Here is a 15793-nt window from a genome sequence, read left to right as displayed (position 1 = left end):
ATGATTTACATTAAGTTAAAGGATAAAGTTGCATTTTGAAACTAACTGCCATTACTTGTATTATTTATTCATAGGGTACTGTGTAATTGCAGATTTGTGCTGAATAAAGACAAATGTGTTCTCTTTATTGAAGAACTTACAGTCCAAATATAGAATAGAAATTTAGGAGCAACTTTAATTTTTCAGGATCATCAAAACCAGTATTCTAATAGAGGGCAATAAGTTCAAAAGATACTTGTGTGGATAAGAGTTTTTACCCAACATACATATTTATGGCTCTTGTCCCTAATAGCACATTGAGAAGAATAAGACTGTCCTCAATTTGGTCATACTGTTGGTCTCTACATATTTCTAAACTTGGCAAATGATTGTGGATGCATATTTCATAATTCTAATAAGATGAAATAAATGACATTAAATTATACTCTCAACACTTAATTGTTCAAATATGGAAAGGAGGACTCTCTTGAATTTCATTGAACCATTATCAATCATTCAGAAGTGTTCACCTCTAAGTAAAAGGTGCTCTGCTTAACAAATTCAGAAACAGCAGCATTATACAATTGGAAAGTTCTTTTTTTTTCCTGGACATTTGAATTTGTCTTATGTGTTCCCATAACTAGTTCTTGGTTTGCTTTAGTTTTGCTGTTGATGGATTTGTTTTGTCTTGTTTGGGCCATGAGAACATTTTCACCAAACTGGAAGCTTAATTCATGAAATAAACTTGCTGTCCTCTTGAAGATTTTCATATTGTAACTTGCTTATTAGAGAAAACAGTTTGACATTGTGGAGGTTTAGATTAGTATGATCACACTGAGGACTATATCCCACTGTTTTCCTTTTCCATTTCTTGCTCCAACAGTACTGATCTATTCCAAAACTCCAGCAATGTATTCCTCCCTGTGTACACATATCTTTCCTGTGCTTGTTGAACCCTCTGCCTGACTTACCTCTTAGCTGTGCAAACTCCATTTATGTGTGCCCTTTCCTAGAAATCTTACCTTCCTTGCTGCCAAAAACTTAAGTGCCTTACGTGTTTCCATCCAGTAGCCTACCTACATATGAGATACATACTTCAAACCTTACTGTTAATTCATGGTGCCTAAATGTAACTTGGGCTTCCCTGGTAGCTCAGCTGTTAAGGAATGTGCCTGCAATGCAGGAGACCCTGGTTTGATTTCTGGATCAGGATTATCCCCTGGAGAAGGGAAAGGCTACCCACTACAGTATTCTTGGGCTTCCCTGGTGGTTCAGCTGGTAAAGAATCTCCCTGTAGTGTGGGAGACCTTGGTTTAATTGCTGGGTTGGGAAGATCCCCTGGAGAAGGGAAACGTTACCCACTCCAGTATTCTGGTCTGGAGAATTCCACAGACCGTATAGTCCATGGGGTTGCAAAGAGTCGGATGCAACTTTCACTTTCACATTGCAACTTATTTTGATTTCTTTTTCTCAATCTGTCCCCTCTGAGTGAGTTGTCTTCCTATCTGCTTAGTTGCTAAATTTTATTCACTACTGTATTTCCAGGTACCTACACATTATAGGGGACTGGAATGCAAAAGTAGGGAGTCAAGAAATACCTGGAGTAACAGGCAAATTTGGCCTTGGAGTACAGAATGAAACAGGGCAAAGGCTAATAGAGTTTTGCCAAGAGAACGCACTGGTCATAGAAAACATCCTCTTCCAACAACATAAGAGAAGGCTCTACACATGAACATCACCAGATGGTCACTACCGAAATCAGATTGATTATATTCTTTGCAGCCAAAGATGGAGAAGCTCTATACAGTCAGCAAAAACAAGACTGGGAGCTGACTGTGGCTCAGATCATGAACTCCTTATTGCCAAATTCAGACTTAAGTTGAAGGAAGTAGGGAAAACCACTAGACCATTCAGGTATGACCTAAATCAAATCCCTTATGATTATACAGTGGAAGTGAGAAATAGATTTAAGTGACTATATCTGATAGATAGAGTGCCTGATGAACTATGGACAGAGGTTCGAGACATTGTATGGGAGACAGGGATCAAGACCATCCCCATGGAAAAGAAATGCAAAGAAGCAAAATAGCTGTCTGAGGAGGCCATACAAATACCTGTGAAAAGAAGAGAAGCAAAAAGCAAAGGAGAAAAGGAAAGATATAAGTATCTGAATGCAGAGTTTGAAAGAATAGCAAGGAAAGATAAGAAAGTCTTCCTCAGTGATCAATGCAAGGAAATAGAGGAAAACAACAGAATGGAAAAGACTAGAGATCTCTTCAAGAAAATTAGAGATACCAAGGGAACTATTCATGCAAAGATGGGCTCGATAAAGGACAGAAATGGTATGGACCTATCAGAGGCAGAAGATATTAAGAAGAGGTGGCAAGAATACACAGAAGAACTGTACAAAAAAGATCTTCATGACCAAGATAATCACGATGGTATGATCACTCACCTAGAGCCAGACATCCTGGAATGTGAAGTCAAGTGGGCCTTAGAAAGCATCTCTATGAACAAAGCTAATGGAGGTGATGGAATTCCAGTGGAGCTATTTCAAATCCTGAAAGATGATGTCGTGAAAGTGCTGCACTCAATATGCCAGCATATTTGGAAAACTCAGCAGTGACCACAGGACTGGAAAAGGTCAGTTTTCATTCAAATCCCAAAGAAAGGCAATGCCAAAGAATGCTCAAACTACTGCACAATTGCACTTATCTCACACGCTAGTAAAGTAATGCTCAAAATTCTCCAAGCCAGGCTTCAGCAATACGTGAACCGTGAACTTCCTGATGTTAAAGCTGGTTTTGGAAAAGGCAGAGGAACCAGAGATCAAATTGCCAACATCCGCTGGATCATCAAAAAAGCAAGAGAGTTCCAGAAAAACATCTATTTCTGCTTTATTGACTATGCAAAAGCCTTTGACTGTGTGGATCACAATAAACTGTGGAAAATTCGGAAAGAGATGGGAATACCAGACCACCTGACCTGCCTCTTGAGAAACCTATATGCAGGTCAAGAAGCAACAGTTAGAACTGGACACGGAACAACAGACTGGTTCCAAATAGGAAAAGGAGTACGTCAAGGCTGTATATCGTCATCCTGCTTATTTAACTTCTATGCAGAGTACATCATGGGAAATGCTGGGCTGGAAGAAGTACAAGCTGGAATCAAGATTGCTGGGAGAAATATCAATAACCTCAGATATGCAGATGACACCACCCTTATGGCAGAAAGTGAAGAGGATCTAAAAAGCCTCTTGATGAAAGTGAAAGAGGAGAGTGAAAAAGTTGGCTTAAAGCTCAACATTCAGAAAACGAAGATCATGGCATCTGGTCCCATCACTTCATGGGAAATAGATGGGGAAACAGGGGAAACAGTGGAAACAGTGTCAGACTTTATTTCTTGGGGACTCCAAAATCACTGCAGATGGTGATTGCAGCCATGAAATTAAAAGACGCTTACTCCTTGGAAGGAAAGTTATGACCAACCTAGATAGCATATTCGAAAGCAGAGAGGTTACTTTACCAACAAAGGTCCGTCTAGTCAAGACTATAGTTTTTCCAGTGGTCATGTATGGATGTGAGAGTTGGACTGTGAAGAAAGCTGAGCGCCAAAGAATGGATGCTTTTGAACTGTGGTGTTGGAGAAGAGTTTTGAGAGTCCCTTGGACTGCAAGGAGATCCAACCAATCCATCCTAAAGGAGATCATTCCTGGGTGTTCATTGGAAGGACTGGTGCTGAAACTGAAACTCCAATACTTTGGCCATCTCATGCAAAGAGTTGACTAATTGGAAAAGTCCTTTATGATGGGAGGGATGGGGGTCAGGAGGAGAAGGGGACGACAGAGGATGAGATGGCTGGATACCATCACCAACTCAATGGACATGAATTTGGGTAAACTCTGGGTGTTGGCGATATACATGGAGGCCTGGTGTGCTGTGATTCATCCAGTCGCAATGAGTCGGACATGATTGAGCTACTGAACTGAACTGAACTGAAGGCATTTTCTGGTCAATAGGAATTGCTTAAGAAGGATGAATTTAATTAAATTATACATATTACTCCATCAGCAGCAGCAAATAGTGTTTTATTTGAAATTCAGAATATGTTTGTTTACTGCTTAAACATCAAAAGTTAACTTAGTTAACATCCTAACCATGCATTGCCAACTTCCTATGCATCCTGGTACCCTTCTCACTTCAATAAGAAGCTGTTTATTCTTGCAGTTTCTGCTAGTTGAGCAGGAACTGTGATCAAGCTGCATTAATGCAAGCGGGATTTCCCGAGACATCAATAAACTCGAAAGGCTCCCGGTGGGCCACTTGTAGTGTCAATAAAGGTTCATAATTACTTGCTCCTTTGAGCTTTTTAGACCCAACTTCCTTTCACTCTGCTGTGAATAGGAGGCTGGAGACCTGAGTGGTTCTTAACTGTCTACATCTTAGCTGAAGAATGGCAAACATCGCCAGGGATCCCAAGTTTTTAAGCAAAGGTGTTGGCTGGTATCCTTGTTATTTTACGCTGTCAGGGGACTAGAAACTTTTTGCCAGTATTGCTCCCCTCCAGCAAAGGACTGGCGGTGAACCTCACCATTTCTAAGTTCAGGGAGGTGGAAGGCCTAGGGGCCAAGGGTGGATGACAGTTGGAGCCACTGCTCAACCTGAAGGAACAAGAAACAGAACTGAGAGAGGCTCTGGGGGAAGGACTAAAAGCAGAGAGTCTGGGTCCTGCTCAGATAGATGGGGGAAATTCTGGCTTCCAGGCACTGTCTCACTTTAGGACTGACTCCCTCAGGCACCTCCACCATACCCACACCACACAAAAACCAAACCAAGGCAAACTAAGTGGCTGAGGCTAGGGGACCCAAGACTTGGAGAGGGACTATAACTGAAGACTAGAATCTAGGAAGGAAAAAGTGCTCCCGCCACACAACAAAGTAGAAGTCAAACAAACAAACAACAACAACAACAACAACAAAAAACAGTAGAGGGAAACAGACGGTGAAAATTAGGCTAAATAGAATTTACTAACTTTGAGAGAAAAGCTTGCTGTTTTTCCTTTTCCCCCTTCTTCCTCCCTCCCTTCCTTCATTTCTTCTCTCCTCCCTTCTTTCTTCTGGGTGTGTGCATGTGTGTATGCGTGTATGGGTCTGTGTGTGTGTGCGTAAGTCTACTTGAGTTTTAAAAAGGAGATTCTGCTTTTCTCAGACTCTGATCTCTCCGCAGGAAAGTTAAAGTGGGATTGGAGTTTCCTTGACTTCTGCGTGAGGAGTTTTCAAATGGCAGCGATCGACCCTCCTAAATATCCATCAAGTCCCCGTGACACCTCTGCCATCATTGGTTCCTTGCCAGATTCTGAGCTGGGCTGGTCATCCACCACCCACCCGGAGTGGGAGATCCGCTCTTGCACGCGTGTGTTTGTCCTTTCGGGATGGAGCGGCGCCCAGCATATCAAACGTCCTCCAACCCCCTCCTCCTCCCGCCCCCTATTCACTCCCCTCTGGAGGCTGTGCGTTTGGCTTGTGTGCGCCCGCGAGGGTGTATATTTAGCAAAGACGCCTGGAAGCGGCTACCCCTCTTGCTAGCCACCCCCAGCTCTCAGATCGCGTCTCCTATCTGTGTCCCCAGCCGCGGGGTCCTCTCCAAGCGGAAGCGGACAAGACTATCTAGGTGCGCCCTGCCTCCCAGATCGAGCTCAAGCTTTGCTGTCCCGAGAGGACGAGCTGACTTTTTCCTCTGGCGCTTCTCTCTTCCCACGGTGTGCGAGCACTGGTGCGTGCGTGCGTGTGAGTGTGTGTGTGTGTGTGTGTCTGTGAGCGCGATTGTGTCTGTACACGACTGAGCTCGCGAGCTTCCTCTCTACGCACCGCGCAGGCAATGCCGGCGACGTTACTCTGCAAGCAGCAGCCGGAGACCGAAGGCAACAGCAGCCTCCGCCCCCTCGGCGCCGTGATTGGCTGGCTTTGCTCATCATTTCCATGCTAGCAAAAAGGGAAGGGCCAGTGACGCCCCCGAACCCCGCTGCAGAAGCGGCCGCCACCTCCAATGCACAAGGTGTCTCTCCTGCAAAGGAACCGAAGCCCCAGGGAGGAGGCGCTGGACCGACCCGGGCAGAGCTGGAGGGAACCGCGCGAGAGAGAGCCCCGCTCAGCGCTCGGGTACCAGCCGGAGGTCGGCCGCAGAGGACCCTCGAGACCTGCTGGGGAGATCCCGGCTCCACGGTCTCCTCGGCTTTTACAGATCTTGCCCCCCCGCCCCGCGACTACCTCTCCCCCTAAAGGAATCTTTCTATGAAGAGGAGGTGAGGGAGCTGGGGCCACCAGGAGTTTCCCGGGCACCCAAGATGCGCTCCATCAGGAAGAGGTGGACGATCTGCACGATCAGTCTGCTCCTGATCTTTTATAAGACAAAAGAGATGGCACGGACCGAGGAGCACCAGGAGACGCAACTCATCGGGTAAATGCAAAGCTTCATTCTAGGATCTGACAAAAAGTCCAGCCGTGAATGAGATGTGAATTGAAGCGATCGAGTGAGGGTTGGGGTCGTGTTGGCGGTGGGGTCCGCCTGTGAGCGCTTAATCTGGTGAAGTAAATAACAAAGGATGTTGTTGAGGTGTGTGATTTCTCCACGGCGGGTTCTCAGTAGGAGTTCAACTTGCCCTGCGCGGTGATAGTGACAGTTGCCTTGGTGCCGGGGCTCGCAAGCCAAAGAAGTCCCCGCAGAGTGTCAACAAAGAACGGGCACCCTTGCCCTTTTTAGTCCCAGGGCAGAACTCGGTCCAGATGTCTTTATTGCCCTTCCGTCTTTCTCTGTGCTAGCTCTAAAGGGAGGTACCAGCAGAAGCTGGCTTCCTGAAAGGCTGAAGTTAAAGCCCAGAAAGTAGGAAAAGCGTCTCCTCTTCTTTACAATTGTGTGTGTGTGTGTGTGTGTGTGTGTGTGTGTGTGTTGGCTTCTAGTTAGATCTGTGTATCATCATTTGAATTAGAAACTCCAGGTCAACCAGTGATACTTCCTTGTTTGCTGTCCATGGGTCAAATGCATGGGCGTCATGGTTACAGTTTTGGAAACTGGGTTCGACTTCACACAGACTAGATTTCTGCTTTTTCTTTAGTTTGTCTAGATGAGTTCAGAATCTTCCTTCACCCTAGTCAGTTCTCTAAATATCACACTTCCTTCCTCCCTCCCCCCAGCCTCTGTGACTTTGAAGTTTACCCAGGAGGTGGTTGCAACTTTGTGTTGCTTACAGAGCTTGGAAGCGTTCGTTTTTTTTTTTTTTTTTTTTTTCTGAGAATGTGACCCCTGGTTGTCAACTCTGCTCGAAGTCCTGTTTCGGAAATCCTGCCTCATCCGGAGGTGTCTGCTGTCGCTATCGGAAACTCCACACTGGCAGTGATGCCAGCCTGGTTTTTCTTTTCCCTAAAGATGAGGACGAATATAGAACCCTTGCACGTTGGGGCGGGGAGGCGGGGGCCCAGGACGGCTAAAACGTGTGTACGCGCGCGCGCACACACACACACACTAAACTTAACGCGCTCCATTTCCTAATATTCCTGCTCTTCCCTAAGTAATGAGAATTTAAGTGAACAAAACGCCGGCTTATCTGTACAGAAGACGCTGTTCTTTGATAGAAAATTAACACAGAAGTAGTCGAAGGGGACTGAAGAGAATGAAAAAGCCAAAGAGGCATGTGCGGGATGGTTGTTATGCCTCAATAAATCTCCAAATGAGCTATTCGGGGAGGGGGTCCCCGAACTGTGTGAGGTCCTTCACACTGGGAGGGGGTGGCTTGAACCTTCAGCCTGGCTCGATTGTCAGAGAAGGACTCTGCGGGGGGCGGGGGGGTGGTGGTGAATGGGTGGGCATCCCCGGGTAGACCTGGGGCTTTGCAGACGGACAAAGGGGTCTTTTGGGAAGTGGTGAACCGGCGCCCAAGGGGGAGAGGCTGAGGCTGGGCTTGGGGGTGGGGGGTCGAGGCTCTCGGTGATCTTCCGGGTTCGGTGGGCTCCGCAGACGCGCCTTGAGCCCAGACAAAGCGGCCGCGTCCTCGGCCAGGACTCCGAGGGTCGGGGCCTCAGCGGCGGGCCACCCTGCGGGGCGCGAGCGGGCGGAACGGGTTGGGGGTCTCCCCCGAGGGGCCCCCTCCCCAGGCCTCCGTAACCCGCCGGCGGGAAGGCGGGGCTCACCCCGAGTCCTGGGATGCTCCCCCTTTCCTGGGCGACATGCCTCCTGTGGCCTCTGCCAGCCGGTGTGCGCAGCCCAGGGCGCCCGGGAGGAGGAGGAAGGGAAGGGGAGTGAAGGCGGGGGGCGAGCAGGCGTCTGCCTGGGCCAGAGGTCGGGTCAGCCCCGCGGGGCTTCTCTCGCACCTTCTCCGGGCCGAGCCCGCCCCTCCGAGGATGCGCGGGGTGGGCGCATCCAGCAGGAGGAGGGGTGCGCGCGGAACGGGGGTTCTCCGGGCCCCCCTCCCCGAGAGAGCTGCCCGCCCGGGTGGAGGAACCAGCCTCTATTGCAAGAATCAGGCCCCCTTTACAAATAAAATAATAACTTTCACTGCTCCAGTCCGCCCCCGAGCGCCTCCTCCCTAATTAAAACCCGCAATCACGGCCACGCAGGGCGGCGCGCGCCGCGCCTCGCTGAAACCTGGGAGTTGGCGCTGCCCGGGGTTCGGGGTTGGGGGGGCGCACCGGGAGGACAGCTGGTTCCCCCGAGCCCACACTCGCCCCAGCGCTTTACCCTCGGCTGAAACGTGCCCCTGAAAAGCTGGGGCTAGCAGCTGATTATTTCAACTCCCGCAAGTAGTGCTTCTGGTGGCAGGGTTGACTCATCCCAAACAACGGTTCTTCTCATTGACTCTCTTTCTACCCAAGCCACGTGGAGGGGCTGGTTTCTTTGGAGATGAGTAACCCAGCGTGGCGGTTTGGCCGCCTGAACCCAAGCCAGTTCTTCGCCCGAGAGGTAAACAGGAGTCTGACCTTTGGGGGCGCCGCTGCGTACCTTGTGAGCGGGCCGTAGATTCGGTGAAGGGCAATTCCATAGTCCTTGGATCAAACATCCTTCTGGATTCGGATTTAGCGTCCCTGCTTCCATCTGGCAGCAGACAGGTAGTTTCTTTCTTTATTCCACCTGCCTGCCTTTTAACACTGGAGGTCCCACCTAGAGTCTGTGTGACCTGGTTCTTCTTATATCCAGCATAGAGCAGTCATTCCACACAGAGGGAAAAGCAAGAAACTGCCGCTCAGCTTCCCACACCAAGCATCCACATTCACACATCTCCAGAGGAATTCCAGCATTGTGTTTGTCATAAGCAATGATTGAAGAATAGGTCGAGTAATTATTGGATGTTCAGAATTGTTTCTTTCAAAGCTAGCCTATTAATTGCCTGATCTGTTGGCTAGTTAATAAAATTTAACTGAAAGCTCATTTAGGGATATAAAGGGGTCTATTCTTAGCTGATATTTTTACTTAATGATGGAAAGTGGCATTTGCCTCTCAGTTGGCATATTCTTTTACTGACTGTATTCTTTGGATATAATTAGAAATATGCTAACTTAAAGATCCTACAGATAAAATCATGTGGGTGTACTCATTTAATGAAATAATGCATTTGGGAAAGTAACAAACTTTAATACCAAATAGACATTTGCTTTGTTACTCCTTAAAACTTACCACATACTTTTTTAATGGTGGACGTTAAATGGCACTTTAACTTACTTTTCTTATTATCTCGAGATCTCTTTTTTCACTTGGCTGTGCACTTTAGGTTGTCTCACCAGGTTATCTCCAGTATTAGTTCTGAAACAGGATTGACAGTGGAGATAAGCATTCATACTCAAGAGTATTTTAGCATTGTCAGCAGTGTTCATTCCAGTTTGTTCTAGAGTAGAACACGCTCTGGTAACTCAGGAAACCAGAATCTGCATGTTACTTCATATGTTATATTTGGAATTCTACTAAAAGCCATATGCTGTAAGTTAAGGTGGCACATCTCATTGCTTTTTAGTTGTTTGACACTTAGGTAAGGAAAACACAAAACTGCCTGCTATTTCTATTGAGGCTTAGTTTGATGCAAGTTCTCTTTGCATAAATAATGTACATTTTCATTTTAAATAGGAAGTTTAACTTAAGAGAGCACATTCCAAAACCAAATCAAGAAGAGTTTACAATGAGGTGGAATACAGGGCTTTTGGGTACCTAATTTCATGAACCTGAATTAATCCTCTGTATTAGGTACTGCAGAATTAATAGAATAAATTATAGTGATGCCTGGCAACTCATATTTCAAAGAGAAAAATATTTGTAAAGTCTAGTAGTAACATTACTACTGACTAGCTTCTATCCCTGGTATTACATGGATGGCTATCTAAGTGGGTTTTTTAGCTGCGTATAAGCAGGAATACTTTATATGTTGCTTTATTTCTTTTATATGGTGTATAATTATCCCTTTAGAAGTACATGTTGAACCTTCCTGTATATAGCCCATGCAAGAAATGTTTTCAGTGCAGCTGTTTGGATCTGGGATGAGAAGCTAGGAGTGGGTGGCAACATCCTTCATGCCTTGCATTCACAGGAAGGAAAAGGCTTGTCCAAGACCAAGTACTACCAAGGTCACAAGGGAAGAACCCCCTGGGACTCATTTAACTTTATACAAAGAAGTTTGCTCCAGAGCCTCAGATTGCTGGAAGCCTGGCCTTCTCACACATGAGTTCCACTGACTTCAAGAAGTGAGACTAGTTGTAGATACTTTCATTCAAAATACTTTCCAGTAATAAAAGTCTGAAGTTTGGCTGATCACCAGTTTAGTGAAAACAAAACAATTCAAAGGGCAGAGTCATGTGGCAGCATTTCGTTAATACATTAATAAAACTGATTTAAACTTTTAAAGCACTTCTTTAAATCTTTGCAGTTCTGAAAAGGCAGCATACCATATCATAGGAATCATTCTGCTTTATAAAAATGTATCTTTATCTACCTGTCAATAAAGCAATCTTCCACAGGTATTTAAAATGCCAGCTTACTTCTTCTATAAAAGTTTATTGGTGGCAAAAATAGTTATTTTAATTGTAATGTTAGGTAGTTAGAATAGGGAAAAGGAGTCCCAAATGGCGGTGGCTAAAAGACAAGGAAGGGAAAAGCCCGCAAAAATAGAACAGAGGAAGGTTAAAGGAAGATCCGAGGACCGGAGTAAGGACTTCAGGTAGAACAGCATTCCTGACTAAGCCAAATTTGCCTAGGGCAGCCCCAGGAGGAAGAAAAAAAAAACATATAAAAAGAGGAGCCAAAGGGCTGTTTCTCTCTCTCTCTTTCCTGCCCCTGCACGCGCTGGGGCTCTCTTCTCTTCGCGTCTTTGGATCTAAGTGCCCTCAAGCCTCGAAGATGGATTTTCCTGCTATCTTCTAAATAAAATAGAACTGTAACACTGATTTGTCTAAGAGCTAGAACATGGTCCGTTCACGACCTGAGAGCTATAACAGTCTGTCCAAGACCCCCGAGCTGTGACAGGCCGAGAAGGCTTTAATGTCCGTCACTCCAAATCTTTGTTGTGACAAGACAAAAACTGAGGAGCATACAGTCGCCTGACAGTAGCAATCTGTGTTTAGAAAAAGATGAATTAACAGGCCAATTATTGACAAGATGAAGACTGGGAAGATACTGACCCCTAGAAATGTTTGTGTCCATACCCTTGGAAGTACATCTCCAAAAGTATGAAGGTTAACTCTGTACATCCACATTTTCATTCATATATAGTTATCATGATTAGACATGTAATATAAAAATTGACTCTGGGCCACAGAGTAGTAATTGCACCCTGTTTCCTTACATCCTAAATGACCTCTATAAAATGACTATTATTAGCCATGCCTAGGCATGCGAGTGTATCGTTTTCATCAGTAGAACAGTTTAAAATATTAATTTTTATAGACTTCTAAATTTTACAGGGAGTAGTTGCATTTGATGCTTTGAGTTGCTTCAAATTGGAACTACATGTTTCAAAAAGAATGCAAACCAAAATACCAAACTATAAGCCTCCAATTACAGAATTCATCTAGCAGCTGTTGTACAGGCAGTGTTTCCATTGATAGTAGGGGAGGATTGCCTACATAATAAACACAGATTTAGACTTTGTGACTGAGCAAATAGCCATGCTGCTTTTTAACTATGTTCTTGAGATTCTAAAAAAAAAAAAAAAAAAAAAAAAAAAATTAAGAAGTGACATGTAAAGAAATACAGATTTGAAAGGGCTAGGCCATAGACAGGAGGCTTTTTTTTAATTCTCTGAGTCTGGATTTACATCAATAAAATGCCAAGAAATAGTCTACTGAACAATGAACAGTTTCAACTATAAAGGCCCTAAGGGCCTAAATGCCATCATAGATATCTGTCACTTACAGTCAGTACCCCTGCTGTTAGTATGCCTCATGATATACTTGCCCTATGCTGTTGATTGATGGGGGTAGCACAGTTGATTTTTTGATATAACTGAAAATACCAGTAATAATGGCTACTGAATGAGTATTCCCCCAATTGCAATCTCTTATCTCCCCACCCCAAACAACTATCAGAAAAGCACCTCATTGTTGAGATTTTTTTGAGACCAATGTAATTTCAGAATTGGCACTTCAGTTGTTTTATAAATTACTTTTACGTGCAGAGTCCCATTTAATACTCACAAAGTCAAAGCATATTAGTTAATATTTTTGCAATTTTCAAGGTAAGGTTCAAGCCACCTCATCACAGAGGATGAGATGGCTGGATGGCATCACCGACTGGATGGACATGAGTTTGAGTGAACTCTGGGAGTTGGTGATGGACAGGGAGGCCTGGCGTGCTGCGGTTCATGGGGTCGCAAAGAGTCGGATATGACTGAGCGACTGAACAACTGAACTGAACTGAAAGCCACGGTGGCTTGGAAAGAAAGGATTTAGGTGCTAGCGAGCAAGAGAGTCACAAACATGCCTAGATCACTTGATAGCCAGCGTCTTACTCCAAAACAAAAGCTCTTTCCGTTATGTCTCATGTCTCCTGTGAAAATAAAATTACTATCTTAGGAGTCACAGTTACACAGATGGAGGAGAACTGGCCAAACATCCTGTCTCTATTGTTACACACAGCAGGGAGGGAGGGATTAAAGGGGAGCAGAACTTTGATGAGAATTTTTTCCTTTAAGTACCACAAAGGTCTTTTCTTTACACGAAACAAGTCTTTTCTTTACACGAAACCAGTTTTATTTAAAAAGAGTAAGTGAAATAATAAGTGTAAATGATTGCCTGATAAAGTCACATTCACCTAATCTTTGTAATAATACCTTTCATCATGCTTATACTTCTTCTAACATATAGAAAATGTTGTATCTGTAAGCTGTCAACCAGTAATCTAAATCGGGTATTATGATATTATACAAAGTGTTTCTTATTTTTACAAAGCTTTTATTGTGTTCTGTTCCAGAGATGGTGAGCTGTGTTTGAGTCGATCCCTTGTCAATAGTTCAGATAAAATCATTCGGAAGGCTGGTTCTTCAATCTTCCAGCATTCTGTAGAAGGTTGGAAAATCAATTCCTCTTTGGTCCTAGAAATAAGGTGAGTTTCTTTAATAAGGCATAATGAATTTCACATCATGTTCGAGAATACACTGGATTTGGCAAATGTACATTGAATGCTTGATTTATAGTTTAAGTGTGAATACTTCAGTAAGAGTGGACCAGTGTTTAATGTTGCTCACTGAAAGATGTGAAGTCATAAGACTAAAATCACTATACAGTCAGAAATATAAGGATGGATATATGAGTTTTTAACATACTGTCTTTATGCTAATGAAATAAAACATTCAGCAGAACCCTAATATTTAACATACTTTTGTCTGTTAAAAGTGGACATATATTTTGAGAATTATCTTTAACTTCTCTAAAGTCTTTAATAATCTTGTGTTTTCTCATACTGGATACAAGTAAAGCCTATTCAACTGCTATTTTTGCCAACAGTTATAAATAAATTTTACTTATTCTATGAGTACTTATTCAATAATTATATCCTAAACAGGTAAAAATTAGCAAATAAGATTTCTAGAATAGAGGTTTATTCTTTGTAAGATTCTGTTATTTTCACTTAGATAAGCTCTTGAAATCAAATACAGCGCCTATCTATATTCATTATATCTTGTTTTCTTCAGTTATAATTCTATAACTAAGAAGAAAGTTAGGGCCTTCGTAATTATAGAGGAAACAAGATCATTTTCACTATAGTTACTTTGCTGTGTTGGTTGGCATGTTTAAATCAGAGCATTTCAGTAAATCAGAACTCTTTAAAAGTTCAAGAGAACAACCATCCTTTACATAATAAAACATTGCATTTTTCTAGCATTGGTAAAATGCTAATTACTCAATGACTGAATATTAACATATAGATTTTGTAAGAGTGGCTTAGTGGTTAAGAGGGTAAGCTGGCTGATCTCTTTGGGTTTCTTCCTCCTCACTTCTTGCCTCACATCTATATATAATGTAGAATGAGCCACTTGAAGGAAGGATCCACTACCCTCATCTGCAGTGTATGCATAGCAATTCGTAGAATGCATTGCATCAAAGGCACTCACTACATGTTAAAATATAATTGGAAGAGTGGCTGGAAATTAAAAAGAGATGGGTGCCATGGAAATGCAGGAATTGGTAGACCTCTTTGTTTTAAAACTTTCAGTCTGACTGGAGTGGAAACAGGAATCAAGCCATGCAATGTCAAGTGGTGTCTGTTTGGTTGTTTTTAGCTGAGGGTGAACTTTGTATATTTGAAGGCAGAGTACAAGAACAAGGAGATGAGTAGCATCTGACTGATGTAGTACAACTCTGACAGTTTATAATTCGATGTCTTCAGGGTAGAATGTGTGCAGCAATCAATATTTATTTCCAGTGGATAAAAAGAAACTTCAAACAGTTCTAATAAATTAGCAAATTCCTTATAAAAGTACAGATTTTCATATTCTCTTGAGAGATTGAAAAATGTGTGACTCTGGGCCTGTACTCCTCCTAAGACTTCCTTGGCTAAAACCCAACACTAATCATGGTATCTCCAGTTGGACAGTTTTATACCTTGGCTCTGATTTCTCATGATACCTACCTAGTGTCATCCTTACTATCTCATACTCCTATGCCCACATTGAAATTTAGAAACCCTGTAAGAGATGAGATAATTATGAAGGAAAAGCTACAGCATGTGGAACTAGAAGGGGCCATGAGTACAGTGTGTTTGAGTTTAGAATGGAGTAAGGATTTAATATTTCTTAGAAGTAGATCAGAGAGAGAGAGATATGGGTGATTAAAAAGAAAATATATGATCTACAAGAATGGCTAGAAAGAAAACTTTTAAGTGTGGATGATTTGACAAGAAAGGTGTCAATTACATAAGGTTCTATAGATCAAGTAAAGTACTGAAAGAAAGTAAAATCAGAAATTGAAATGCTTAATATAATTATTATATCTAATAATTAATGTAATGAACATATATAGCCATGCTGAAATAATAAATCAGGTAAAGTCTAATAAATAAAAATACATAATTAACAATATATTAATCAATAAATCTGGCCATGCCTTCTTAGTATCTGTGAAAAAATGAATACTACATAGGGGCATGAGGCTCCATCTATTGCTGTTTTTAAGATATTCAAACTAAAAGTATTTAACATAAGTTGACCCAAGCAATTTATTGTTACAACTTTACAAATTAATGAGAGTTGCATTCATATATTTAAGGGTGATTTATCTTCAATTATAATAGTTCATAATGTGAATGAAATGTAAATACTTCTTTCATATGGTTCTCCTTAGCAGGTA

The 15793-nt window shown here is 43.1% G+C and overlaps 1 protein-coding gene across 1 annotated transcript in view; it reads left to right on the top strand.

Annotated features, from left to right (window-relative positions):
- Positions 1–6009: 6009 nt before the first annotated feature.
- ST8SIA4 (ST8 alpha-N-acetyl-neuraminide alpha-2,8-sialyltransferase 4) overlaps positions 6010–15793 on the top strand; it is a 105929-nt gene continuing 96145 nt past the window's right edge. The window contains exons 1-2 of the mRNA XM_055565535.1: positions 6010–6434; positions 13419–13550. Coding sequence (XP_055421510.1) covers positions 6322–6434; positions 13419–13550 — 245 coding nt within the window. The 5' untranslated portion in view covers positions 6010–6321. The remainder of the gene's footprint in view (positions 6435–13418; positions 13551–15793) is intronic.

Source organism: Bubalus kerabau, chromosome 1 (assembly GCF_029407905.1).
Source record: "Bubalus kerabau isolate K-KA32 ecotype Philippines breed swamp buffalo chromosome 1, PCC_UOA_SB_1v2, whole genome shotgun sequence".
In the NCBI taxonomy this organism is placed as follows: domain Eukaryota; kingdom Metazoa; phylum Chordata; class Mammalia; order Artiodactyla; family Bovidae; genus Bubalus; species Bubalus kerabau.
Note: the sequence above shows the minus strand (reverse complement) of the source record. Positions and strands in the feature narration are given on the sequence as shown.